We start from the raw sequence: 26,063 nt of genomic DNA, 5'->3' as shown, positions 1-26,063 counted from the left end.
AGGAAACCAAAAACAAGGGTCGATCCAAACGTTTATTGTCTCGCTTGGTGCCCAATACATACATTCTCATGCGGTGCCCAAACGGCGAGAAGCTGGCGCGTGGCCCAGAGCGGTGCAGGAGGAAGAGCTCAACTCCCGGGGGATTCTGGGAGCTGTCATCCCCCAAGCTCTGACCCCAAAGGGAGGCTCTGTGACAGATGCTGTTTGAAACACACAAATAACACCCATCGGTGGCTTCCCGCCCAGAAGTAAACGTTGGGCTGGCACAAGGACTGGCACGCTAGGCATCTCTTGGCTGGAACGGCTGGCAGAAAGGGGCCGGCATCTATGCCAGTGGCAAACTGGGTGCCTGTTTTGGCAGACTCGGAAGCAAAGAGGGCTCTGGGAGTACAAATCTGCCATCTGTCCTGGATTTTAGCCCAAACTGCAAAGGTCTGGACTCTACCTTTGAAATAGATTATCTAAGGCTCAGACTAAAACCTGGAACGGATGCCTGGCCAGCTGGGAAAGCACCAGTGACGTGTCCTCTGACGTTTCGCAGATGGAAACAGGGCCCACGCTGCAGCAGTTTTGCTTTTGCCCGAGTCCATTGGGAATGATGCATTTCTTTTGATGGGGAGCGGAGGACCATAGGCTTGGAGTGCAGCTTGAACTCCAACATCTCCTGGTAAAAATGGGCCCTTTGCCAGTTAGAGATGCCAGTCGTGAGCAAAAGGGACCAAGTGCCTGACCTGACTGAATGCAATTTCCAGCCACTGTTTTGGACTACATCGCCCCAGAAACCCCCAGTTGGGGGATTCTGAGACTTGTAGTCCCAAAGAGTGGCCTGTCTGGCACAAGGAGGGCCTCTTCTTTACCAACGAAGGCTTCTGCCCCCAAGCATCCGCTCCAGGTTGTAGTTGGAACTTTGAAAGAGTTTTTCAAGGGCGAGTTTGGGACTGAAGGGGTGGGTCGTGGCACAGCAGAGGCGACAACGTTTTTCTTTTTAAAAAAGGAATAACTTACAAGACATCATCATCATCACCATCGTTATATCAAAAGCACGCGTGGAGGCCCTCGGTTCCCAACGGAAGTCCTGCCAACCCTTCGGAGCGGGCACAAGGGGGCCAAGGGCCCTGCCAGCCCCACGTCGTTGCCGAGGAGGAGGAGGAGGAGGAGGAAGAGGGGCGGGAGCGGTGCGGCGTCGCAGGCAAAGCTGTCCCCGGGTGGCAGGCCTTTGGGTGGGCGCTTGGGGAGAGCGGGCGAGGGAGGGAGGGAGGGAGGGAGGGAGGCTAGAAGGACTGCTGCTGCCGCAGGCGGAGCTCGTGGCGCCGCAGGTGGTTGTAGAGGGACTGGACGTACGTGAAGACGCACTTGGCGTCGGGGCGCTTGCCCATGATCATCATGTCCTCCACGTCCACCAAGGGCACGCAGTCCACCAGCATCCTGCCAAAGGGAGAGCGGCGTCAAGGGGACAAAGCAGACAAGCTGGCAAAAAGACCCACAAACCCCAGAAACCACAAATAGCAGAAATCGTAGTTGAAGGACGATGGGAGTCGGTCCAGCAACACTGGGAAGACCCTCAGCAGCCTACTACCCGTGGGGTTCAACCTTCCTCGAGCTCAACAAATCAAGTCAAGGCCTTGCTTGTGGTTTGGATGTGCCACTTTTCCAAGCTTCGTGGCTCCTCGGCAATGGCCCAAACCTGGGTCGGCCCCAAGAGCGCTCCCAGCTGCCCTTATAAAGCCATGGCTTCACCTCCTCCGCCGCTGGTTTGTCCCAGGAGAAGGAGGAGGCCGAGGAGGAGACATTAACAAGGGCTGCCTGAGTCACTTTTTCCATGGCCTCCGCTCCTCCGGGACTTATATGGCTAGAGCAAACAAACAAGAAGATGGAGACAAAGGAGGAGCAGGAGGAGGAGAGACCAGGACGAAGCTCTCCCATCACCTGGACCGGCTCGGCATCTCCCCATCTTGGGCCCATTCGGGATGCCAGAAGGCCACCTGCTCTCCCTGGTGACCAACAGGCAGACCTGGCCCATCGTCCACCGGCACCCAGGCCCCCAACCACGCCTGCAGACCAAGTTGGAGAGGGCACACACAGCAGGGTGTCTGGGCAGGAAATCTTTAGAACTGTTATTGAGTGATTGTGGAAAGATGGAATAAAACATTTGCCTCCTGCGTACTGTTGTTGTGAGCTTGATTTCAACTCCAAGAACTTCCAGAGTCTTACACAGAGAGAGAAGAGTGAGGGTTCCTTCATGAGAGGGAATGGCAGATCTTGGGTCTCTGGGCACAGGCTGGTGCCCCCGCCCTCCCCCGCCACCCCGGTCCCCATAAAGAAGAAGAAGAAGGGTCTCACCATGGCTCTGCCGAGGGGCGGCTAAGACTTTTTGGTTTTAACCAGCCCTTTCTGGACCAGGCAGCGATAGAACTCCTGGAGGTACGTGTACACGCACTTCCAATCGGGCTCCCGCATCCGGACCATGTCCTCCACGTCCAGCAACTGGGGGCACTCCGCATGTGTCCTGGTTTGGGGGGGGTCGTGGGGGAGGAAGCCAGTGATCACAGCCCAGACAGGTCGGGGTCAGGGGGGAGAAAGAGAGGAAGAAACAGGAAGAGATAGGAGGAGGAGGAGAAAACACAAGAGATACATAAATCCAATTCACATTCCCTGTGCCAGACCCACATACATGCATGGGGGGAGGGTGCCAGGCAAACGGGTGGCAAAGGGGAGCATGGCATACTGGGGCTCATTCTTCATACCAATGAGACCAGCAAGGTGTGGGCGACAAAAGTGGTGCCAGGAGGGGGTGGTGAGGGGCAACGACAGGGTGCAGGACAACGTCAGGTCTTGACACAGCAAGAAGGGAGGAAAGAAGGAAAGGAAAGGAGACGGAGAGGAGAGGTGCGGTGCGCTTGCGCCAATTCCAAGGTGGGCCGAGATAGCGCTGCCCGCCGCACCCACGGCCCCAGCCTTGGAACTGCGCCACGGCACGCCTGGGGTGCCTGAAGCAAGGGGAGACACCAGGGAAGGAAGGGGGGCAAAAGCGGCACAGGACGGCACCTGGAGCGCGGGCCGTGGAAGGAGGGGTCGGTTGCTCTCGCGGTCCACACGCCAGGCATGGGCCACCCTGCCAGCTGGAGACATGGCCAGGCTGTGGCGGGCACCCAGGAAGCCCCGCAGGTAGCACACAGGGGCCATCAGGCATGGGAGAAAGGCCTGGGATGCCACGGAGCAGTGGTGGGCAACGGTAAGAGTCTCGTCAGAAGAAAACCTGGCACTCATGGAGCGGGGCACAGAAACGCTGAGGTCACCCCAAGTGTCTATGCAGTACTCATGGGCCCGGTTACCGTTTCATCCATTTAATTCAAGTTTTCGTAACATTTTGTTCATTCGGAAGGCACCAAATGATACATCCCCCTCCGGTATGGAAATATCAGTGAAATGGAAGGAACATGGGAACAGTAACCGTCTAATAGGCTGATTTTCATCGCTCAGCTGCAGGCCCTGGCAGGCTCAGGCGCTGGTGAGCTTAATCGCCACATACACACTCTGTTTCCAAGGAGAGTGCATGTGTGGCGTGCAGGCCCAAAGCACCAGCGCCTGCCAGGGCTTGCAGCCAAGCGCCGAGCACTAGCCCTAAAACTGAGGGGAAGGGGAGTGCGGGAAGCCTGCCCATTGCCACCAATGGGCTGAAAATACTCATTTTTTTGGACCTTGGACAAAAAAGCTCATTCGGAAAGGCACCCGTTTTCGGGAGATGGGCTGTTTTGAGCCCTGGACCCAGTCACTAGTGGGGTCGAACCCCAAGTCAACCTTCTGAGTGATAGATGGGAGGCAAGAGCCTCAGGAAACGGCTTGGGAGCTAAAGGGGTTGCCCATCACTGCTCCTGGGGGGCCCTAACCTGCCCTTAGGGCTGAGGAGAGAAAGCATCTGAGGAAGGAGAAAAAGAGAGAGAAGGAGAGATGTCTTTTCTTGCGGGATCTGGTCCTCGTGCGGCACCAGGGAACGCCAAGCTCAGGTAGTCCCGGCCGTGCCCAGCCGAGGCCACTCCAGCACCCTGCCCCCCGTCGCCAAGCTGCAATGGCCCCCTTCTGCACCATCCCATCCAAAAGTTCAGCAGTGAGCGCCCAATGATGTTCCAGAGACAGCACCAGCGATACCCACCCACCAGTGTGCAGGCAAGGTCGTCATAAGCACCAGGAGGGGGCAAAAGGCTCTTTGGGCACCCGGGCCAAACAAGAAGAGTCGCTGGCCCCCGTTGCCCTGCTGGCAAGGCTCAGGTCAGCTGGAGAATCCCAGCCTTCATTTTTAAAGTGAGGTGTGTGTGTGTGTGAGTGTGTGCAGCGTCCAGTATCCCTCCTGGCCCCCTTTCCCAATTGGGTGAGAAATGCCCACCCGACCCCACTCAAAGGAAGTGGGCATTGCCCTCTGCCCGCTACCCAGCAGAGGCGGGGGTACCTACTCTGCTGCCGAGAAGGCCATCTCAAAGTTGCGTCGCCGGTCCTGCGGCGAGAGCTGGGCATAATCGAAGGCCTCGGGGAAGAAGTTGTGGACCAGGGCGCAGAAGGCCATGCCGTCACTCCAGCTGGAGGAGAAGTTCTGGATGTCGACGTGCTACGAGGGAGAAGGGGAGGCGGGCATCAGAGGGGGGCCAACGAGGCCGGGCCGGAAGGGAGAGGCAGCGTGCCGGCCACTCACATCGTAACCCCGGGTCTTGGCGCGGCACCAGTCCAGGAGCATCTGCTTGATACTGTTGGCGTTGGGCACCCCGAAGCTGGCAGAGCGCTGGACGGCCACCCGCGACACAGCTGGGTTTGCCGGGCTGCGGAGAATCAGAAGAAAGAGTGGGACAATCCACTTAATATGTACGGCAACCCTAAGACCATACATGTCTTGCCGAGGTCTTTCCCATTGCCTCCTTCAAGAGCGTGGGCCTTTCCTGAGGGCACCCAGTGGGCGTCCCTGCCCAAGTGAGGATTCGGAGCCTGCTCTCCAGAGTCCGAATGGGCCAGTGCCTTGCCTCACCTCCCGCCCTCCTTCTCCATCTTCTCGATCATGGCCTTGCGCGCCTGCGAAGTGGTGGCCTTGGGCAAGCTCTGGGCCTTCATCAACTCCTTCTTCTTCTCGGCCTGGCGCCGCTCCAGCGCTGCCAAGCTGCCTGCCCGGCCGGGGCTCTCATCCTCGCGCTCAAAGATGCTGCAAGAGGCGGGCACAAGGAGCACCAATGACAAGGGCCGCCCGGCCTAGATGTGAGATTGTCACCTTCCCCCGAGGCACATCCTGCCCCAGTTCAGTCGGAGCAATTCCGTCTCCCAAGGGCCAAACCTATGCTCACAGCAATGCCGTCCCCCAAGAGTGCCTTCCAAAGGCAGAAGGAGTGAAGGAGAGGGACATCGGAGATGCCACGGGATAACAAGATACAATATATTGTATGTACTTATAAAATTGAAAATAATATTATAATGTAATACAATATTATACTAATTAATAATACAATATAATATTAATTGTATATTAAATGTAATATTACTAATAATATTACCATAAAATTATATAGTACAATATAGTAATTTAATTGCTTATATTGTGCTATGCTAATAATATATTGATTTGTAAGCCGCTCTGAGTCCCCTTCGGGGTGAGAAAAGCGGCATATAAATGTAGTAAATAAATAAATAAATCCAACAAGCTTTCTCTTTGTTTCCGTGCTCCCGTCGAGACCTTTCTTTTCCCACCCCCTTGATTTATTTTTAGGGCCCTGCCTTCATGTCTCTGTAAACCACGTTGAGCATTTCCTTAAAAGCGAGACAGAAATAACTCGGAGAGCAACCAAGGGGCAGGCTCAGTCCCCGGCTGCTCAGTTGTGGGCCAAGCCATGGACGTTGCCAAGCCCATGGAAGACCCGTGGACACTCCACTCACCTGCCCACTTTCTTAGAGGAAGAACTGAAGGAGGACTTGGTCTGGACGAAGGTGTTGCCACCTGCTAGAAGGGCAAAGAGAGGAAAGGACAGAGGTGAGAGAAGACTGTAGGCACAAGAGGGGCCACGTATTGTCACCCAGAGCAGGACAGGTGGCACAGAAGGATGCCATGACGGGTCAAGCGGAATGAGAGTGCTATAACGTCACAGGGTCCTAATACAACCCTGCAAAATGCCCGAAAGTCCTGCTCATCTGAACCTCCTGACTTACTTTCGGATCTCTTGACGTAGCTGGACTCCATGGTCATGGTGCGGGAGGTTTTGCTGCCATCGTCTGGGGAGAGAACAAGGCAAGAGAAGACGTGAGGAGCCCAGGAGGCAAAGGCATTCATATCCCGCCTCCAGAGGACGGTCATAAGCAAGATCCGGATGTCTCTCCTCCTTAAGAAGCCTTTGCCCGCGTCTTCTTCCTTCCAAGGATCCTGGGAAACCCTGCTCTACATTCTCTGCCGCAGCCAATCCTGCCTTTGAAAGCAGCATTCCTGGAAAGGCACCGATTGGAGCCGAGTCCAGTCTACACCTGAGGTGCTTTTCAGCAGAAAGACGCATGCAGAAACAAGGGCGCCTTTCCAAACTGCATCATACAAAAGGCCACCGGAGCACGCAAACACGCCTGAGCCCAGGCACAAAAGGGAAAGAGGCCAAAATGCATGCCAAACGTACGGGCACCTGATGCCAGGAGGGGAGTGACCCATGAGGGGGCTTTCTGTACCGTTTGGGGGGAAATGTGGTCTGAAAAGATGGGGGGGGGCATGTGAGGAAAGCAGCAGCCAAGAGCCAAGTGCTCGGTGGCAGGAAGCAGCGGAAGAGAGGGCCAAGGCAAGCCATTCCAAGCGCCGAGTGCCGGGCGGAGGCTGGAAAGCAAGCGGAGGAAAGAGCGAGTGGGCAGGTACCTTTCCGAGCGGAGAGAGGATTCGGTCGAGGCGGGTGAGGAAGCGCTGAGTGGAAAGAGGAGGAGTGGGGCACCTGCTAGTAGAGCAGAAAGACAGGCCCTCCCCTCCAAGAGAAGGAGAGAAGCAGAGTCAAGCGGCAGAGGAGTCTAAGGCCCTGTTGACATGGCTGAACAAAGGCACGTTCTCCCCGCCTGGGTCTAGAACCATCTCAAACGGACATGGGAGTCCCGGCCTGTGTCCAGTGCCAGGCCCCCAGGCCCACGGGCCACCCAGGCAACCATGCCAAGGCACGGCATGGCCCTCGGCCGGCTGCTGGGGCTCCTTACTGGACTGGACCAGGCGCTGGGTCTTGGTGACGGTGCTGACGGCCGATCCGTCTGCAGAGGTGGCGCTCTGCCGGGCGGTGGTCTCCACGGTGTGGGTGGCCCCTTTGGCCTTGGCCTCCTGCAGCCGCTGGTCCCGCTCCTTCTCGCGCTGCTCTGCAAAAGGCACAGCAAAGGGGGCTCAGGCCCAAGAGGGAGGGAGGGAGGGAGGGAGGGAGGGAGGGAGGGAGGGAGGAAGGAAGGAAGGAAGGAAGGAAGGAAGGAAGGAAGGAAGGAAGGAAGGAAGGAAGAAAGACAGCCCTTGCAGTCTCTACCAACTCTATCTAGTATGTACCGATGATTCCATGAGCATACCTCGCTTCCTCTGGCGCAACTCCCGCATGGCCGCCCGGATCAACCGCCGCTCCTCAAAGTCCGTCGTCTGATCCAGCTGCAAAGAGACGGAGATGGGGCACCAGCGTCATGGCCCTGTGCCTCCAAACCCAACCTCTGCAACCAGGGGGCACCCCAGAACCAAAGCGTTTCCTTTCGTCCCCACTTCCAAGTTTTGACCAATGACAAGGGCCTATTTTCCTGGCTCCTCTCTGCCACGCACCATTTTGTCCAGCACATCCTCCTCCTCGATTTTGCTCAGCTCCTCGGCGCTCAGGTGCCCGCGCGGGGCCTTCTCCTTCGCCGCGTTGTTGGTAACGGGCACCGCCGACGTCTTGGGCGGCTCCGGCAACTCGGTTTCCATCTAAGACAAAATGGTCAGTGAGCCTGGCAGGACGTGCCCAAATCCTTTTGGGCTGCCCATTTTGGTGCTCCGTTGGCAAGGACATGAGACTGCGAATGGAGAGGCTGCATAGTTTGAACAATTTATGCCACTTGAGTGGGGCAAAAGGATAAAAACCCCAAAATGTTGAAGGCAGATTTTTGTTGCCGTGTTGCACAGGACCTTTGCCATTCCCATAGGGTGATGCCTGGGCCTAGCAAGGGAAAGCAGGGTTTCCAGTACTCTGCGGGCACAGAGCAGAGTAAACTGTGTCAGGGGATTTCTAGCGGGGGATTAGAAGGGCTTACGGCAAAACAGCTTCTCAGCAGAGATCAACATTGTGTCTCTCTGCAGGATGAGCACTGAAGGCGGGCAGAAAGGAAGGGCGGCAGAGATGGCGTTGGATCCGCCCCAGGGTTTACCCGAAACCTTCAAGCCGCTCTTCTCCAAGGTGCCAGGCTGGAGCTGGCAGAAGGGATCCAGCACCTTGGAGAGCGCCTTCAGAGCTCAAACCTGGGGCCGATTCACCACCCTGCGGACCCGGAGGTGCCCTTCCCAGTGCTGGCACCGCTTGAAGGGAGACAATCCCAGCACAAGCTGCACAACAATACTCAAAGCCGTTGCTATCCATGCCCACACATTCTTGGGAAGAGAAAGAGGAGGGGACCATCCCAGAATGGCAGCTGGGCCAGGGCCAGACACCCCCCCCCCCCCCACTGAGGCAGCTGCCCTGGCAGCCATTTTGCCCCAGACAACTCAAAGGGCCAGGGCTCCCATTGGCGCAGGTAAGGTGCCACATGCCAAGCCCTGGGCAGAGTGCACTGTCCCCCAAGCTGGTGGATGTATTCTTCCTGGCTTTCTCTCACACACATCCCCCCCCTCCCCAACCACACACAAGAAATGATACCAAGGCGCAAGAGGGTGCACATTTCCTCCTTTATATCAGCCTTTCCCACTCCTACAAAGATGCCACCTCTTTGGTTCCCCTCTTCCATCTCCCTCCCTCCCATTTTGAGTCAAAGGAAAGCTGGAGTTCCGGTCAGGAGCCTCTCCGTTTCTGTGAACGTCGGTTTGCCAAGGACACTGGCGAGATCTTCAGTGTTGGCACCCTGGCGGTGTTGGGCATTCCTTGGCACAAAATCCGCCCAGCTCAAAAGTCCGGACTTGCTCGGAGGGCAGGGTTTGTACTGCTGATGTCGGCTACCGGACATTCCTTTTCTAAGCTGAAGCGAGCATGCCCAGGCCGTGGAAGGCAGGAGGAGCCTAGGTGTCCTTGACCCCCGGTCAGTCCCCATGGATGTTCTTTCCTACCAACGCCGGCTGCTCCCTGGCACCGGGGCACCTGTAATATTGCTGCTCCGAGGTAGATGGGCCCCCGAGGGCCTGCGGGTGCTAGAGAACGTGGGCGGGTGGGCCACGGGCTCCGCAGGTTCATCGGTGCCCGAAAAGTGGGCCCCTGGGTCCCCAGACTCGAGCAGCAGGGTGCTGGGGTCCTTCTCTTCAGCCCGGGAGAGGCGGAGTTGCTTCAGGCTCCGGCTGAGCTGCTCCTGCTTGGCCCGCAGGGAGGCGTTCTCTGCCTGCAGGTCGGCGAGGGCGGCAGCCAGCGGGCGCACCAGGCGGAAGGCCTCCTCGACCTGCTGCTCCAGAGCCGAGCGGCAGGACTGTAGCTCCTGGCGCACCTCCTGGATGGCCTGGCACAAGGAGCCCTCCTCTGGCGCTGAAGCTGGGCCTCCTTCCTGGCTTGGGACGGGCACCCCGGGCATGGCGGCAGAGAGATCCAAGGTCCAACAAGCAGAGGAGGACACCGGATACCACTCGCTGGGGTCGCCAAAGTCTCCCAAGTGGAGGTGGCTCTGCTTTGTGCCCCTCTTGCTGCGGCACAATCCCAGTCGGGTCCTATTGTGGCACCCGGAACGGCAGGGGCGGGCAGGCTCTCTGCATTGCTCCGGCTATTATTGTCCCAGAGGCGAAGGAGGGTGTCCGCTTGCCAATGACAGTCAAAGGCAGGCTGACAGAGCCGGGGCAGGTGGTCGGAAGGCGTGACGGATCGGGAGGGGAATGCGACCCCAACCGGAGAGGGGGGAGGAGATTCGGAGAGGGGCAGGGTGCCCCCTGGGGGTGGCACAGTGTCCCTACGGTTGGGAAGGAGCAAGGCCGGGAGCTTCCCGCCTCAAAACAATGAGGGATGCTGCACATGCCCTGCCACATGCCTGCTCCAGGCTGGAAAAGATCACTGGCCACCTGTCAGGTGCTCCAGTGCAAATGGAAGATGGATCTGCCTTGGGGTCAACACACAAAGGTCTGCCCTCTGTCTGCCCCAATCCAGGATTTGGGAAACGGAGATTCCTCTAAACCCAGGTGTAATGGCTTTGTTTTTTGCCAATTGCACCAAGAGATAAACAGTGCTGCGATCCCAAATCATTCCCACACAGAGACACAGGGAGCAAAGTGTGCCCTCGGCAGTGGGGCAAGCACAAACAACCCCTCCCCTGGCATTGCCAGGAGGCCAGCTACATTCAAGAGGGATCCTGCACAATGTCCACCTCAGTGTCACAATGCCCCCCTTCAAGCGGCCACCACTCGCAAGATGAGAAGGGACAGGAGGAAGAGGCCGAGGCCCGCTCGGCACTCACCTGAGCCATGGGTTGCCAGTCCAATGCCCGCCCTCCCAAGGCACGTTCCTCGTCCCCTTGGCACCCCGCAGCTTGCTGAATAATGCAGGGCAAAGCGAGGGATCAGGTTCTCGCCTCTGCTCTCCTGCGTGGCTTCCTTCCCTCGCGCTCTCCGGCCCTTGCCCTCCACAGACTCCAAGGGGCCCCTTGCAATGCCCTCTCCTGCCCAGGGGTTGGCACCGCACGCCGCCAGGCAGCTCCTCCGGCAGCCCACCCGCTTTGCTCAGCCACCGGCTAATACCTTAACAAGAGCCGACAGGGCTGCTGCGGAGACGCCGGACAAGGCATTAGCCTAATTAGCCCTGGCGGACATGCGCCGAGGTGTCACAACGCGAGTGGCAATGCCAGCCCAGGGGACGGCCACCCCCCCACCAGTCGCTCTGCCCTCCGACGCCCAGCGGATTAACCTGGCCACCAGGAGGGCTCAGGGTGCGCTGGAGGGATCTTTGAGGAATCTCACATCAGGCTCCTCCACACACAGCCGTGCCCACCACAGACATGGCAAAGGGCCACGGCACACGCCTGGCAAAGGTCCCACAGAACACAAACAGCTTGTCTCCCTCTTCTCAGAAACACCCCAGAGGTCTTCAAGGATGGGGAGGAAGGGAAGCAGCAGGGAAGGGGGCCAGGCCACCAAAGGGCAGCAGGCATTGCCTTAAATGGCTGGGCACTGCCACCCGCCCACATCGCAGCCCAAAGCTAGCTCAACAAGACATTTTCACTGCGTTATTCCACCTTGTAAATCACCCCGGACAGTATTTAAAGTAGGGTTGCCAACACGCTCTTGCTGACCTGTGGCAAAGGACATCAAGCAGACACAAAAAAGTCTGACCCCAAGATTCATGGCCAGAGCCGGGAGAGGAAAGCGGGCTTACCTTATGCAGGCTGGAGTTGCTGCCATGGTGGCTGCTGCTGGCGCTGCCCACCCCGCTGCCAGTGCTGCTGGTGGTGATGCGGATGGGGGTGCTCCTCAAGCCCAGGGTCAGCTCTGCAAGGCAAGAAAAGCAGAGCGGAGCTGTCCAGGGCAGCTGGCACAAGGCGGAAGGGTCCAAGGGGCCAGGGCAGCGGGCGCCAAGGGATGCCCACCCTCCCACCGCCACACGGATTCCAACTCCTGACTCGCTTAAAGCAGGTGGGTTGCGCTTTTGGATTACAAGCCCTGCACATTCCTTCTCAAGTTACTAGTCCACAGGCAGACAATCCGTCAACAAGGGATCTATCTTGGCAAAAACAAAGGCCCCAGCCCTCCTACTATCCAGCTGGCATGCAGGAAAATCTACATTATCCACCCGACAGTTTGCAAAAACACCATTTAGCAATGGGGAGGTCAATAATGGGTACCACTGCCGCCTGGGGCATGCAAGGGTTAAAAGGAGCCGGAGCTCCATCCTTCCTGAAGACAGTCTTCAACCAAAGCTATAAATCTCGGCTCTTTCCGTCATCCACAACGCAACCACACAGCCCATCATCCCCTCCTTAGCCACCCAAGCCCTTTGGGACGTCAGGAGGAGAGCTGGCTTCCTCCAAAGAAATAGGGAACGAGGTTTAAGGGCAGCACAGAGGGCATAAAAGTCCTCCCATCCAGTCCAAGCCCTAAAATCCATTAAGGGGATACATGCAGCCCCACAACTGCACCCTGGCCTTGCTCCCTAAAATAGAGGTGAATAGGTTTTTCCTTTTGCTAAACCACTGGTTTCTCACAGGATCCTACACTTGGAAGGGCACCCCAGAGGCCATCCAGTCCAACCCACAACTCCATGAAGGGTCTCCCTTAAGGCAATCCCAACTGTTTTGCAAGGCAGCCAAAGCAGGGAAGCCACCCTCTCTCGAGGCAGCGGGTTCCATCATCCACACACTCTGATCATTCGTTCCTTCTAATGTTCCAACAAAAGCAACTCTCCTGCTGCTTCAAATCTGGGTGGAAGAAACTACACAAACCAAGTCGGCATTACAAAGTTCTCCGATGTTTCCATAGTCACGTGTTGACATTTCAAACAGTCGGCTAAAGCACCAACACTCCAGAATGGGAAAGAAAACCCACCCCATCATCCGTGGGCAGAGAGGTGAACCAGGGTAGCAACATTCAAAAAAGCCACATATCATTGCAACCGCATGGAAAGTTCTGGGGTGTTTTTTAGTCCCGTTGTCCATCAGACGATACAACCAAGGGACTTGCTGTGTATCCTTACTTGGCCTTAAAAATTAAATTAAGCATATACAGATATTTATTTATTACATCACTTCTACCCCGCCCTTCTCACCCATCAGGGGACTCAGGGCGCATATACATACATGCCCACGGGGCACCCCATGCACTTACTTAATATTGACTAAGAGTTAATAAAAAGAGTTAATTCACAGGGCATTGCCTACAAAGAGAGCATGAGTTCTATCTCTTTGCAGATGGGGAGCATGCCACTATATAAATCCCAGGTGCCAATGCAATGCCAACTCACCTGCCCGCTGGCTGCCGGGTGCCCCCACAATATGGCTCCGGACAGGCTGGCTGCGCCCCTCCTTGATCTCGATGGTGAAGAGGGTTTTCATGGCCTCGTCGTCGTCCCGGTGGGGCTGTGCCAAAGGGTTGCGGGAGGTGCCACCCGGCTGGGCATGGGGCTCCTCTGCACTGCCGGTGCTCCCCTTGGCATTTTCAACCAAGGCAGCCCTCGGCTTGCCGCCCAGCCATTGGCTGCCTTGGCTCCGCCCCGCAGGAGTGCCCGCCTCTTTGGGGCCGGCCGAGAAGGAGGAGGAGGTCGTCGGTTTGGGCACCTGCTCTGTGCCAACCTCTGCTGCCCGTTTGGGGGTCTGCAGCCCAGGCGGGAACTCTCTGGAGGGGGGGCGCAGCTGCTGCAGGACCCGGGAGCCTTTGCCGGGACCCTCCGCCTTTGTCGCCGGGGGCTCGGCGCTGAACTTGCGTGCCCGTTCCCAGACCGAGCCCGATCGCTGGAAAGGCTGCTCCCGGTGGGCATCTGCCCAGAGAGAGAGAGAGAAAGGGAGGGAGGGAGGGAGGTGAGCGCCGGTTTGGGAAGGGAGCCAAACATCTCCGGCTACACAACATGGATCCCGACTGTAAAGTGCAGACTAGAAGCAGGAGCGGAGGCATCGCCCCGGCCTCGATGCCCTGCAGAGAGGGCACTCCGAGTGTTACCTGCGCTGCCCTTTGGAGGTGGCACGGAGGGCGCTGTTTCGCAGCCGCGGGCATCTAAGGGGGCCGGGCCCTTGGAGTTGGCTGCTGGCAGAGCTGTTGAGGAAAGAGAGAGGAAAGGAGAACTTCCACAAGAGTACAAAGAAGTATGTCCAAACGTCTGTCAAACGGATATCCAATTGGGAAGCAACCCAGGGATCTATAGAGGCCAACAAGGTCTCCAAAACATGGCAGCGTGGCACTCCTAAAGTTCTCCAAGGCTCTGAAACTAAGAGGGCCGAGCTGGCTTTGGCACCTACATTGTAATGTTCATATTAATAAATATTGTTGACACCACTTTCCCTGCCCTGGCTACATGTTATGGAACCCAGGAAGTTGTAGTTCCATTGTCCACAGCATGAGACTGGTAGTCCAACCTGTGCCAAGAAGTGCCAGTTAAAGAAGAGCATTTGAATGAAAGCCAAGGGAAATGGAAGGAGTCATTGAGTCGGACCCCCAAAGGTCATCTAGTCCAACCCATTCCAGGGGCTTGGAATGTTTCACCTGATTTTCCTTTCTAGATATTTGAACTCTATCCCTCTCCTGTATTCATCGGAGACCCTTCGTGGTGCCAAAAAGGAGGGGACGGACGGCTCTAGCGAGTAAGCCAAGCTGCAAGACAGGGAAAGAAAGAGCCAGAGCCGTGGTTCAAGGCTCTCATCTCCCCTGAGATCAAGGTGGGAATAGCCCTCAGGCTGGGCAAGAAGCTCTTTCCCCCCAAGACTCCAAAGCCCAGCATCCCCCCCCCCTTTGGGGGGAGAGGCAAAGGCCAGCGAGAAACGGGATCCAAGCAGCGAGAGAAAAGGATGGAGAGACAGACTCTCCCGAAGCAGAGGAGCAGGCGAAGGCAGGCAGGCGAGGGGCCCGGCCAAGGAAGGAGCGAGGAGGCTTTCCTCCGCTCGTGACCTTATTGGGAAAAAGAATGCAAAAGGTCCCACTTTGCCGAGAGCAGGCATTCCCTTTCATGGCCCGGGAGCAGCGAGGGAGAGGGAAGGGCCAGGAGCCCAGCCAGGAAGAGCGGCAGCACCGCCGAGACCTCAAGGAGCCCACAGGTGCCAGAGCAGCTCTTGCAAGACTACAACTCCCAGCCTGCCTGCCCAGCATCGAGAACAGAGCAGGGCTTCTGGGAGGTGCGCTCAAAGACGCCGCTGGGGTTGACAGTCCTGACCCAACCTGGTGGCAGCAGTATTTTGGGAACCATTCTGACCCTTGTGTAAACCACCATGTAGAGCGGTATATAAATAAAGTTTTGTTGTTGTTGTTGTTGTCGTAAAAAGCAGCACAAAATGTTGCACCCCGCTCACCCTCGGCCTTCTCGTTCGTTGCGCCCGTTTCCTGGAAAACAACAAGAAAGACATGTGTCAGGCTTGGAATACACGTTTCCCATGTTTTTAAAAAATGACCTTGATAAGCCAGGAACAAAAATCATATTCCATCGTGTAAGTGTTCAGCCCTCGGAAGAGCTCCTTTCAAGTTCAGACTAAAACCCAGAGTGAGCTCTAAAGCCAATTCCAGCCTCGTCACCCATTAATGCCAGGCGTTGGCAAGGACATTCCAAAAGTATTGCACTTTATGATTTCCTCGTAATGGAGTGATCATATTTCATAAACCAAAACCCATTAGATTGGCTGAAAGTATTTGCCACCAGCCCGTTTTCCGCCCTGGCATTTGCTTCTCTAAACACGACCCCTTTTTATACGGACATTGAAAAGTTTAACTAGGTGGCAAGTTCATGCTGGGTGCATTCTTTCCAAACTCTTGCCGCCGAAAACACATGTCGTGCGCCAGGGCAAGGTGCTACGCGCGCCATGGGCAAAGTGCAAACCCTCTTGGTGCCTTCCCTGGCTCTGCCACCCCAAGCACCTTTTCTTTTTCACTTGGGGGCCTCGGCTGGGACTCCTCGGCCCGGCTGGCATCTCCTCCTCCGTTGCTGCCTGGCAACTCAGGATGACCCAGCATGGCATCGCTGGGGACTTCCTTTTCCGGAGGTCTCGGTGCCTCAAGTGCTTCCGGGTGGGACGTGGCGCTGTGCCCCTTGGCCTCTGTCCCGGAATCGCTGGCATCGGTGCCCTCGGCGCTTGACTCTGGATCCTCCGATTCCTCCGAAGGAGGCTCCCGAGGGACGGGATCGAGGAGCAAAAAGGTGCCCGGAGAGGAGTCTTCTGCGGAAATTCAAATTAAGAGGGCATCCACACTGAGGAATTGAGGCAGTTGGAGACCACTTGAACGGCCCTTGGTGCCCGCAAACGTGTTGCCAGTCCACACAATGAAAAATCCCCTTGACTCCCATCATCTTGGTCTTGAAGACAAACCCCTTTCCCATCCCAAGAACGGGCCAGGATTGCCCATTCTTCCCCCATGCCCTCTCCTTGGCACTGCGGGCACTCACCGGGCATGTCTGTTGCCTTGGCTTCCCCCTGCTGTTGACTCCGCAACTCCCGGATCTGGGCCCGGATCAGCTCCCGCTCGGCCAGCTCCTGAGCCTGGAAGGAGATGTGCCAACCCAGTTGAATTTGGGTCCTAAAGGCCAACACAAGCCAGTCTTGCCCCCATTATTATTATTATCATCATCATCATTATTATTATTATTGATGAAGAATGCTGCCCCCACCCCAAGAACACCGGGATACATGCTGAGCTCCCCGCCATGCCAACCCATGGGCACACCTTGGCTTCAAATCCATGCCAGTCCCATCCCACTGGAAGGTCTCCCCTCCTTTCCCGGCTCCCTGGAACAACTAGATGAGCATCAATGGGGAGGATGGGGACGGTTGCCAGGCAACGGGATGCAGCTCCCTCCTCCCCAAGACCCCCCTGCCAGGTTGGGGCTGGGTTGCTAGGCAACGGTGTTTTTTTCTCTTTTTCTAGGGAAAGAGTAGAGGTTTCAGGATGGGGGTGTTTTGCCAGACTGCTGGACTCAAACTCCCAGCATGCCTCGCTCGTCTGGTTCAGGCGGCTGGGAAATGCCATCCATTCTCTTCCTAGCTCTAAGCTAAAACTCCATTTTCCCTAAGGAAGCTGTGTTTGGATCCAGGCCAGCTCACTCCACATGGGGTCTGTGGTGCAACATCCCCGCAAAGAGAAATCTAGCCAGTGAAAACGGCAGGAAGCCTATCCCTGCAGGCAGAAATCTAGCTGCAAAAGATAGCTTTCGAGATGCAGGGCAGCTACCACCTTATTGGCAAGCAGAGCCGGGTCAGTGGTCACCAGGGACATCAAGGAGCCGGCCCATATTTGAAGTTGCTTGGACTATTTCTCAAAGCACAGATCACGCGGCCACCCTTAATGGAGCAATGGAAAACTAGCGGAATTGTTGCAAAACACCCCCATCTAGTGGGCAACCTGAGGATGGCATGGAATGCAGAAATCCCAGCCTGCAAGTGAACTACAAATCCCAGGTTTCTGAGAAGCAACGAAGACTGTTTTTGCCCACCTCGGAGAGCCCTCTGTCGGTGGTCTTCTCTTCTTGGCCCTGGGGCTCGAGGGTCTCCTTGGGGCCCCTCTGGCTGTAATAGGCCTTCCCAGCCAAGGCTGCGGAGGAGAAGAAAAAGAAAAGGAGGGTGAGTCCAGGCCCCAAGGCAAAGGGAGGCCGTGCCCGTGATGCCCGCAACGCCGCTGGCCCTCGTACCCTCAATCTCTTCGGCACGCAACTTGCGGATGGCGGCGCGGATCAGCTTGCGCTCCTCGTACTCACTGGCCCCGCGCAACTGGAAGAGAACAGGCAGGTCAGCCACTTGGAGACAGATCCCTTCTCGACCCCTTCTTATGACTGGGACGGGGAGGAGAGAAGCCTTGGCCAAGCGGCCCCCAATCCCCGGGAGGGCCTGGCAGAGAAACAAGGCGGCGCCAGCGGGCAACACAGGCAAAGACTCACCAGGGCCGTCAGTTCCTCCACGTCCTGGATGCTTTCAAGCTTCCCGGAGAGAAGATCCAGGGATTTCTCTTGCTGCTGTTGCTCCTCCAGCTGCCGGGACCTGAAGGGAAGATGGCAGCCATACGGTGAGGCTGTGCCTGGCGAGGGGAAGGCCAAAGCCGCCCCCAGTGAGAGGCAGAGCCAAGCTCTCCTTCCCGCCAGGCTCACCTGAGCAAGTTCTCCTTGTTCTCCCGCCGCTCGGTCCGGAAGCGCTTGGACGCCAGGGCCTCCTCGTCGCGCTCCAGCTCCTGCCGCCGCAGCTCCCGGATGGCCGACCGGATCCGGCGCCGCTCGGCCAGGTCCAGGGTGGCCTCCAGCTGAAGGGTGGGCACCCCAAGAGAAGGGGAGGGTCACTCGGGGGCCGGGATGCCAAGGACGCCCCCAGGCCTGGCGCACAATGGGGCCACTGTCCGGCTCAGACTGGGCCCAGTGTCCCTCCGCATGCCAAGGCCAGCCCATGACTCACGCGTGCCAGCGTCCCCCGTGCCCTGGGCTTGAGGAGCCACCAAGGCACGCCGGGCAGAGAATGCCTTCACGCAAGAGCAGGGAGGGGCCGAGGGCCCACCCAAGGCGCACCCGCATGGGGACTCAGACCGCGCTCCTGGGAGGAAGCCTGCGCAGCCATTTGCGTGGAAATCCTTCCTGCCTGGTTCCCAAGCCTCGGGGATTTACGCCCTGCTTTGAAAAAGTGCCCGGATATAAACAAAGAGGGAGATTTATGATTTGTGAAGAGCCCTTCATCTTAAAAGGGAACAAACGCTTGCTCGGGGAAATATGTCTCCCACACGGCATCAAACACAAGAGGGGAACCAACCGTTTTTCCAACTGGAAGGGAAACCAAAGGCCATCGAGGCCAACCCGTAAAGTCGCCCTGGCATGTCACATCCACGGGTGGCATTTCCCTACCTCCCTGGCGATGGAAAGGAAGATTTTCTCCCATATTGCCTCTATCTTTGGGGCCACCAACCCGGACCAGGTCTGTGGTGCAACCTACGAAGGACTCTGTGGAGATCTGTAAGGTTCTGATGCCCGGAGCGGATTCACTGCCCACCAACACCTGCAGGAATCCTAGAATCACAAAGGGACCTCCAGGGGGGATCTAGAGCCCTCTAAAACGCTCTAAAGTTGTTGTTGTTGTTGTTATTATTGTTATTATTATGATGCTGGGAGGTGAAGCCCCGAAGAGGAGCTTTTCCCCAGCTCTGCCTGCCTTCCGTGCCATCCTTATCTCCTCTCTCCTTCTCCCTCCGTGGTGTGGGATCATTTCCTGAAGGTGGGGTCCGGCCAAGCGCTTCCGGGCATTCACAGCTATCGGCCCCACTTCCTGCCCTCTTTTATCTTGGTCAGGAAAGGATCCCCAGGCCTGTTTTCCTGACTTCAAAGCCCCCCGCCCTCCCCAGTGGGCAAAAAGCCTCTCCAGTGACGTGGGTCTGGTGAACGTGGGGGGGAGACGCCGTTGGAAAGCTTCCTGGAAAGTTTTCCAAGGCTCTGATCCAACACTGGGTCAAGCAATTACATTTTAAAACGCACTCAAGAGCGAAAACGATTCTATTATAAACATATCCTTTCCAACCCATTCCCAAAGAGATTTATATATGGGTTGCCTTGAGGCTGTCTGGCCATGTTCCAGGAGCATTCCCTCCTGACGTTTCGCCCACATCTATGGCAGGCATCCTCAGAGGTGGTGAGGTCTGTTGGAAACGAGGCCAGTGGAAAGAACTCTTGTCTGCTAGAGGCAAGTGTGAATGTTGCCATTGGCCACCTTGATGAGCACTGAATGGCCTTGCAGATTCAAAGCCTGGCTGCTTCCTGCCTGGGAGAATCCTTTGTTGGTTGGTGTTAGCTGGTCCTGATTGGCCTAGGGCAGTGGTTCTCAACCTGGGGTCCCCAAATGTTTTTGGCCTTCAACTCCCAGAACAGCTGATAAACTTGCTGGGAATTCTGGGAGTTGTAGGCCAAAAACATCTGGGGACCCCAGGCTGAGAACCACTGGCCCCGGGGTTGGCCTGCAGGGCTCAATGACACTTCCTTGGCCCCGGAAGCCTTTGGCCAGTCCCCAAAATGGTAGGAGTTCAAAAAGGTAGCAAGGCAGCTTGAACATCCCAGCTTCCAAAGCGGAATGAAGAGACGCCAGGAAGCCAAGGGAGCGCAGGGCCAGAAGCGTCCCTCGAACGGAGCAGCCACAAAGAGGAGCCAGATGTGCTGGAAGCGGCAGTGAGGTCAGCAGCAAACTGGACGTCCCACGGCGGCTCCGGGAAGAACATGACGTCCTGCCCAGGCTGGAAATGAAGGGTTGCGAGCCCAACCGCCGGGCGGGAGGAACAGCGCACGGCAGCAAAACCCCAAAGGGTTGGATGGGAACGACGGGGGGAAACGGATGGGCCCGGTGGGTTGGAAAGAAAAGGCGGGCGCAGGGGGTGAGGGCAGCAGGGTGGCAAGTTTGCACCAAGCCCAAAGCTCACAAAGGGCACTGGACCCCGCTGTGCCAATTGGCAGAAGACGGGCAAAGGAGGGAGAGGGCATTTCTTGGCTGAAAAGGGACAGAGCAAAGGGTCACATTCACCACTCTTGCTAGGTGGAAGCCCTGTAAGCGAGCACACAAAGTGAGTGCCAGAAAGAAACTGATCACAGCATTGAAGGACATCCCTGAGGTCATCTAGTCCCACCCCAATGCCTGGGAAAGAGCCGACAGTTAATACCCAATGGTGCTCTGAAAGAGAGGACACCCTTCGCCCTCGAAAGAGCAGGAGTTGGATGTGCCTTGGTTGGAATGCATTGGGAGAAAGAAAGAAAGAAAAAAGGAAACGGCACAACCGGAGACGTTGGGATGGCCAAACGGGCAAACAGAGGCAAATGGTGCAAAAAAAAAGAACAAGAGAACCGTTTCTCCGCATCGAGGTTAATCCCCTCTTAGCCTGAGCCGGGATGAGAAGAGCCAGGACCCAACATTCCAGGCTCGGGAAGCCGGACTACGCGCCCCATCGTCCTCCACTGAGGCACCGCCACATCTGGCTGGTTGTGGTCCCCGTGCCTATAAAAAGCGTCCCGGGAAAAGACCGAGGGGCCGGAGAAGCCACAATTATAGTGTCGGCAACCCTGGGCTCCGCGTCTTATTTTTAAACTTGCAAATGTCGATTTACAGAAAATACAAATCCAGGAACAGGCAAACTTGGGCCGTCGCTTAAGCGGCTGACGGGGAAAAGGAAGGGGCCTGAGGCGGTTCGGAATGGTGGGAGTTGGAGTCCAAAACACCTCGACGGCCCAAGTTTGCCCTCACCTGGGTTGGACCCAAACTCCATAGGGCTTTGGAGTTCTAAAGCAGCCCTGGACCCTTTCTGAACTACAGCTCCCGGCCAAAACGGGAGCCTGGTGTCTGTCCGCCTTCACAGCCAAAGGAGAAGGCCAAAAAGGCATCCTCGCCCTCTTTCCGGGCCAAAACGGATTAGCACCGCAGAACGGTTTCGTCTTGGAACGCACTGTTTATGGTTTCCGGCTCATCTGCCAGAAAGGCCGACAAGAAGGATCCCGCAAGCCTTTTCCCACATCTGTTTGGCCAAAGCGATGGAACGAGGACTATTCGGAGAACCCGAGCTGCTTGGAAACAACAACAAATGGCTGTCCGCACAACAGCCCTGCGAGATTGGCCAGTACAGGATGAGAGGCAGAGGCCGGCGGCATCCAAGCCCTCTCCCCAATCTTTGGTTATAATAATAATAATAATAATAATAATAATAATATCTTTCTCCCTCACAGAACCCAAAGCAGCTTACAACATATTAAAATCACGTAGTAAAAACCCAGACTGACAAAGTTCTGGAACACAACACACCAGACATCACAGTTGTGGAAAAGAAAAAGTTTGGATCGTTGATGTTGCCATCCCAGGTGACAGTCGCATTGATGAAAAACAACAGGAAAAACTCAGCCGCTATCAGGACCTCAAGATAGAACTGCAAAGACTCTGGCAGAAACCAGTGCAGGTGGTCCCGGTGGTGATGGGCACACTGGGTGCTGTGCCAAAAGATCTCAGCCGGCATTTGGAAACAATAGACATCGACAAAATCACGATCTGCCAACTGCAAAAGGCCACCCTACTGGGATCTGCACGCATCATCTGAAAATACATCACACAGTCCTAGACACTTGGGAAGTGTTCGACTTGTAATTTTGTGATATGAAATCCAGCATATCTATCTTGTTTGCTGTGTCATAATAAAATAATATCTTTCTCCCTCACAGAACCCAAAGCAGCTTACAACATATTAAAATCATGTAAACAACAATCAGAGCCCATCCATAATATAAGCATAAGAGGATAAACAGATTAAGAAAAACTACAGGATACATAATAATAATAATAATAATAATAATAACAATAATAAAGATTTATTTTTATTATTTTTTATTTTTATTATTGTTATTATTATTATCCCGCTTTTCTCCCTCACAGGACCCAAAGCAGCCTACAACATATTAATATCACATAAACAACAATCGGAGTAAGTCCACAATATATGCATAATAGGATAAACAGATTAAGAAAAACAACTACAGGATACATAATAATAATAATAATAATTTTGTTTTTATATCCTGCCACTATCTCCCAAGGGGAATCGGGGCGGCTTACATGGGGCAAGGCCCGGTAACACAATAAAAATAAAAATACACAAAATAAAAATACACAAAAAGCAATTCACAATATAAAAAACAGCACTGGTGTAACAATAAATAATAATATCAACTGGTTCAAGTTTATGAGGCATTTCAAGAAGCTTCAGGTGGCATTGCCAATGACGGAGGATCTAGGGAGTTGGCATCCCAAATGCCAGCTGATTCAGACTTTAAGTGCCTCCTCCAAGGTGCTGAAGCATCCCTCTGAACTCATTTCAGCACCACGGAGAGCTTCTCTGAATTAATTTTAGCCCCATTGGCATGGTGGTTGGCAGCGCCCACTGGGCATGGCAGCCATTCAATAGGAACCAATGCCCCCCGCCCAGAGGCTGGCACCACCCCAAGGGGGAAGCAAAGGCCTGGCAAAGGCCTGGCAAGGAACAACACAACCCCTGCCTGCCCTTCCAGAGCTAAAGAAAGGCTGGGGCCACGGGGCTTTGTTTTTGCAAACACCAACGCCAGGCTTCCGGCTGCTACCCCGTGCTTTGCATGCCCCATTATCTCTTTCCGCAAACACCGGGAAATGATACGGCGCACCTGGCACAGGGCACGGCCACCAGCGGAAAACACCAAGCCTTGGCGAGGCCAGAGACACCAGGGGAAAAAAACACAGGGAAATAATGGGCATGCCAGGGTCCCCCCCCCCTTCGAAATGGTTCAATTTGGAAAACTTGGAAAGTTCAGGAAGTGCAAAGTTTACAAAAAAGTAAACTCCAAGAAATGTAATCTTTCTCTTTGGGCAGGAAGCCAAGTGAACACTCCCTTTCAAAATTGAGCCTTGCACAAAATGGCGCCTGGCACTCACAAAATGGAGTCTTGCTCCAAATGGGGCATCTGCCCTCAAAATGGCTCCTCTCCCCTCAAAATGGCGCCTTCTTCACTCAAAATGGCACTGACTCTCACAAAACTGAGTCTTGCTCCAAATGGATCCTCTGCCCTCAAAATGGCGCCTAACTCAAAATGGCGCCTTCCTCCCTCAAAATGGCTTCTTCCTCACTCAAAAGAGCACCTTGCTCCCCAAAATGGAGTCCGGCCCCCACAAAATGGCGTCTTGCTGGTGGCACTGTGTTATCTGGCCCACCCTGCCCAGCCACCTCAAGGTGAGGGTGGACTACAACTCCCAGTATTCCCTCCCCAACAAGGAGGCTTGCGGAGTGGGGCAGCCTCCCCACCCGGCACCCCCAGGGCTTTGCTTGGCCAAAGTGTTGGCAGGCGACTCCCGGTTGGCGCCCGGGTGCCAAGGGGGGAGCAGCGCCCTCTCCGCGCCACCTTCCTGGCTGGAGGCAAAGCAAGCCGGTTCTGGCAGAGAAGGGAATGGAAACCTGGCATCCAAGCTGAGTTTGAAGGGGCCCCGTGGGCACAGAGGTTCAGGGGCATGCCAAGAGAGCCACTTGGGTGGGTTTACACCCCCATCTGGGAGGGAGGCCAGGGCACCCATCGCTCAGAGCAGGGAAGGATATGTCCCGATGGATGCCCACCTCGGAAGGGTGGCCAAGGGAGTTTTCAGAAGACGCAAAGATATGAACTGCCAATGAAAAAAACTCTCAAGCGCATTTTGGGAAAGAGAGAATGACAGAACCCGCAACGGGTGAGGGTGCCAGGTCTGAAGCACGCCCTGGCATTCTTGTGCGCCTCCAACGGACGCTCTGGGAAGGCGCACAAAGGGGCCTTGTGGATGGCACATGCCAACGGCCAAGGGCCAGGTGAGGCAAACAGAGGCCCTCCTTTTCCAAGCGGGCCAAGCTCTGCGACGTTTGCCCGGCCTGGTGGAAGAAACGTAAGGATGCCAAGGGCGGGGGCACCACCAACTCCACAGGAACCGAGAGGTGCCAAACAGGGAAGCCTTCCCAGTTTCTGAACGGTTTAGAACAGGAAACTCCTGGCGCTGGGGATGGGCATGCCCCCCTTGCCAGCCAAAACCCTGGCACGCCCACCGCGGTGTTTGTTCCGAGGGAAAGCCAAGCCAAGCCGTTTGCTGAATTTCAATCCCCGTTGTTTAAGGCAAAAAAGGCGCAGGCATGGGATGGGGGAAAGAGAGGAGCCGGCAGCCTTGGCACAGAGCTTCCGGTGCTGCGGGCGCATTCCCGCGGGCGGCATGGCCGGGGATGCGACTCACCAGTTTCCGGAGCGTGCCCTCGTCCATGCTCAGGAGCGTCTCCTCCGACATGCTGCCCGCTGCTATGCTGGCCCTCGCCCTTCGGGATGCCCAGAGATGCCAGACGCAACCTCGACGTTGGCACACTCTCCCAGCGGAGGCTAGTGTGCGGTGGAGGTGGGCTTGGTCCTGGCAGGAAACAAGAGCATGGCTCGGGTCAGGGAGAGACAGCTGATGCCCGGGCCAGGAAAGTGCCCATCCGGATGCCACGGCGGCCGCCTGGCGCTCTCCACCCAAGGCACTGGCACCCAGGAGACACCCCACAGCATCCCAAACCTTCAATGCACGGACTCAGGGGCAAGACATGCCACCGAGACCTCCCCATCCTTTACTCCCCCTTGGGGTGTTGGGAACTACAGAGCCCAGAATTCCTAACTAGACACGCCAAGCAGGGATCCTGGGCGTTGGAGTCCCAAAACATTGATGGTTGAGCGTCATAATATTATTTCAATATATTGATATAGTAATTTATTGCCAGTATTGTGCTATGCTAATAATATAATATTGTATGTAAATTTAATTTGTAAGCCGCTCTGAGTCCCCTTCGGGGTGAGAAGGGCGGGATATAAATGTAACAAATAAATAAATAATAGCAATAATAGTAATAAGGTCACTCTGTCACTGTCCACAGTCCAAACTACAACTCCCAGGATCCCCTGCCATGACCCAACAATAGTAAGCAATAATAATAATAATAGCAATAGCAATAATAGCAATAAGGTCACTCTGTCACTGTCCACAGTCCAAACTACAACTCCCAGGATCCCAGGCTCTCCCCACCCCCCAGGATGGCAACTCCCAGAATCCTCTGCCAAGACCCAGTAATAGTAAGAGTAATAATAATGTCACTTTGTTCCAGGCCAGAGTCCAAACTACAACTCCCAGGACCCCATCGCCTTGAGCCAGGGCTCTGAAAGGGGTCTCCACCCGCCCTCCGCCTCCCGATCTTGCCAAACCACAACTCCCAGAACCCCGCGGGCCCTTTTCCAACCGGCGCTCCCGGGAGTTGTAGTTCGAGCCTCCCCTGCCCAAGATGGTTCGCTCCGGCTCCCAGGATGGGATGGCCCGGAGCCAGGGCAGTTCAGGCGGGGCCAAAGTGGGCCAAGTGCCGCGTGTGGCTGCCTGGCCGGAGCCCCCCGCCCTCCCGGAGCACAGACCTCGCCGGAGCCATCCCGCGTCTGCCGCCGCTCCGCCGCCAGCGCCCTGCCTTCCTGCCGCCGCCGCCCCGCCCCCGCCTCTCCCCTCGGCCAACCACAGCGCGAGCATTCCCCGAGCCCCGCCCAGAACGGCTCTTCCTTTCCTGCGATTGGCTGAATTCAATTTAGGCAGCCCCGCCTCCTCGGCCCTTTCAGCCCGCCTCTTTTGTGGCATGCTGGGGCGAGTAGTTCCCATTCTGAGCTTGAGCCACATTGGGCTGAATCTACTTCTGTTATTATTATATTCTATTTGACCCTATTCTTATTACCATTATTATTCTAAACTTAGAAGTCGTATAAATTATTATATTATAATATATTTGATTCTATTAT

The 26,063-nt window shown here is 55.9% G+C and overlaps 1 protein-coding gene across 6 annotated transcripts; it reads right to left on the bottom strand.

Moving 5' to 3' along the window:
• Positions 1-18: 18 nt before the first annotated feature.
• On the bottom strand, positions 19-25,789 carry smtn (smoothelin). 6 transcript variants are annotated; one of them, XM_062958336.1, is made up of 22 exons: positions 25,692-25,787; positions 24,496-24,663; positions 17,874-18,022; positions 17,667-17,766; positions 17,421-17,499; positions 17,226-17,323; positions 16,182-16,275; positions 15,656-15,954; positions 15,097-15,127; positions 13,757-13,849; positions 13,065-13,577; positions 11,484-11,596; positions 7,778-7,918; positions 7,537-7,612; positions 7,186-7,338; positions 6,178-6,240; positions 5,908-5,971; positions 5,012-5,182; positions 4,685-4,808; positions 4,449-4,600; positions 2,341-2,506; positions 1,287-1,425 (listed from the first exon to the last, which is right to left on the bottom strand). In XM_062958336.1, exons 2-21 carry the CDS (start codon positions 24,544-24,546, stop codon positions 2,362-2,364), a joined length of 2,709 nt encoding a protein of 902 aa, XP_062814406.1. In that variant the 5' UTR covers positions 24,547-24,663; positions 25,692-25,787; the 3' UTR covers positions 1,287-1,425; positions 2,341-2,361. The 6 variants fall into 6 exon arrangements, 5 of the variants coding, with proteins under 5 accessions (XP_062814404.1, XP_062814405.1, XP_062814408.1 ...); XM_062958337.1 differs by having other exon boundaries at positions 5,908-5,968; XM_062958334.1 differs by lacking the exon at positions 2,341-2,506 and having other exon boundaries at positions 19-1,425; positions 25,692-25,788.
• Between the last annotated feature and the right edge of the window lie 274 nt (positions 25,790-26,063).

The sequence above is a fragment of the Anolis carolinensis genome, chromosome X, assembly GCF_035594765.1.
Source record: "Anolis carolinensis isolate JA03-04 chromosome X, rAnoCar3.1.pri, whole genome shotgun sequence".
Lineage (NCBI taxonomy): Eukaryota > Metazoa > Chordata > Lepidosauria > Squamata > Dactyloidae > Anolis > Anolis carolinensis.
This window is presented reverse-complemented; position numbering and strand designations above follow the sequence as displayed.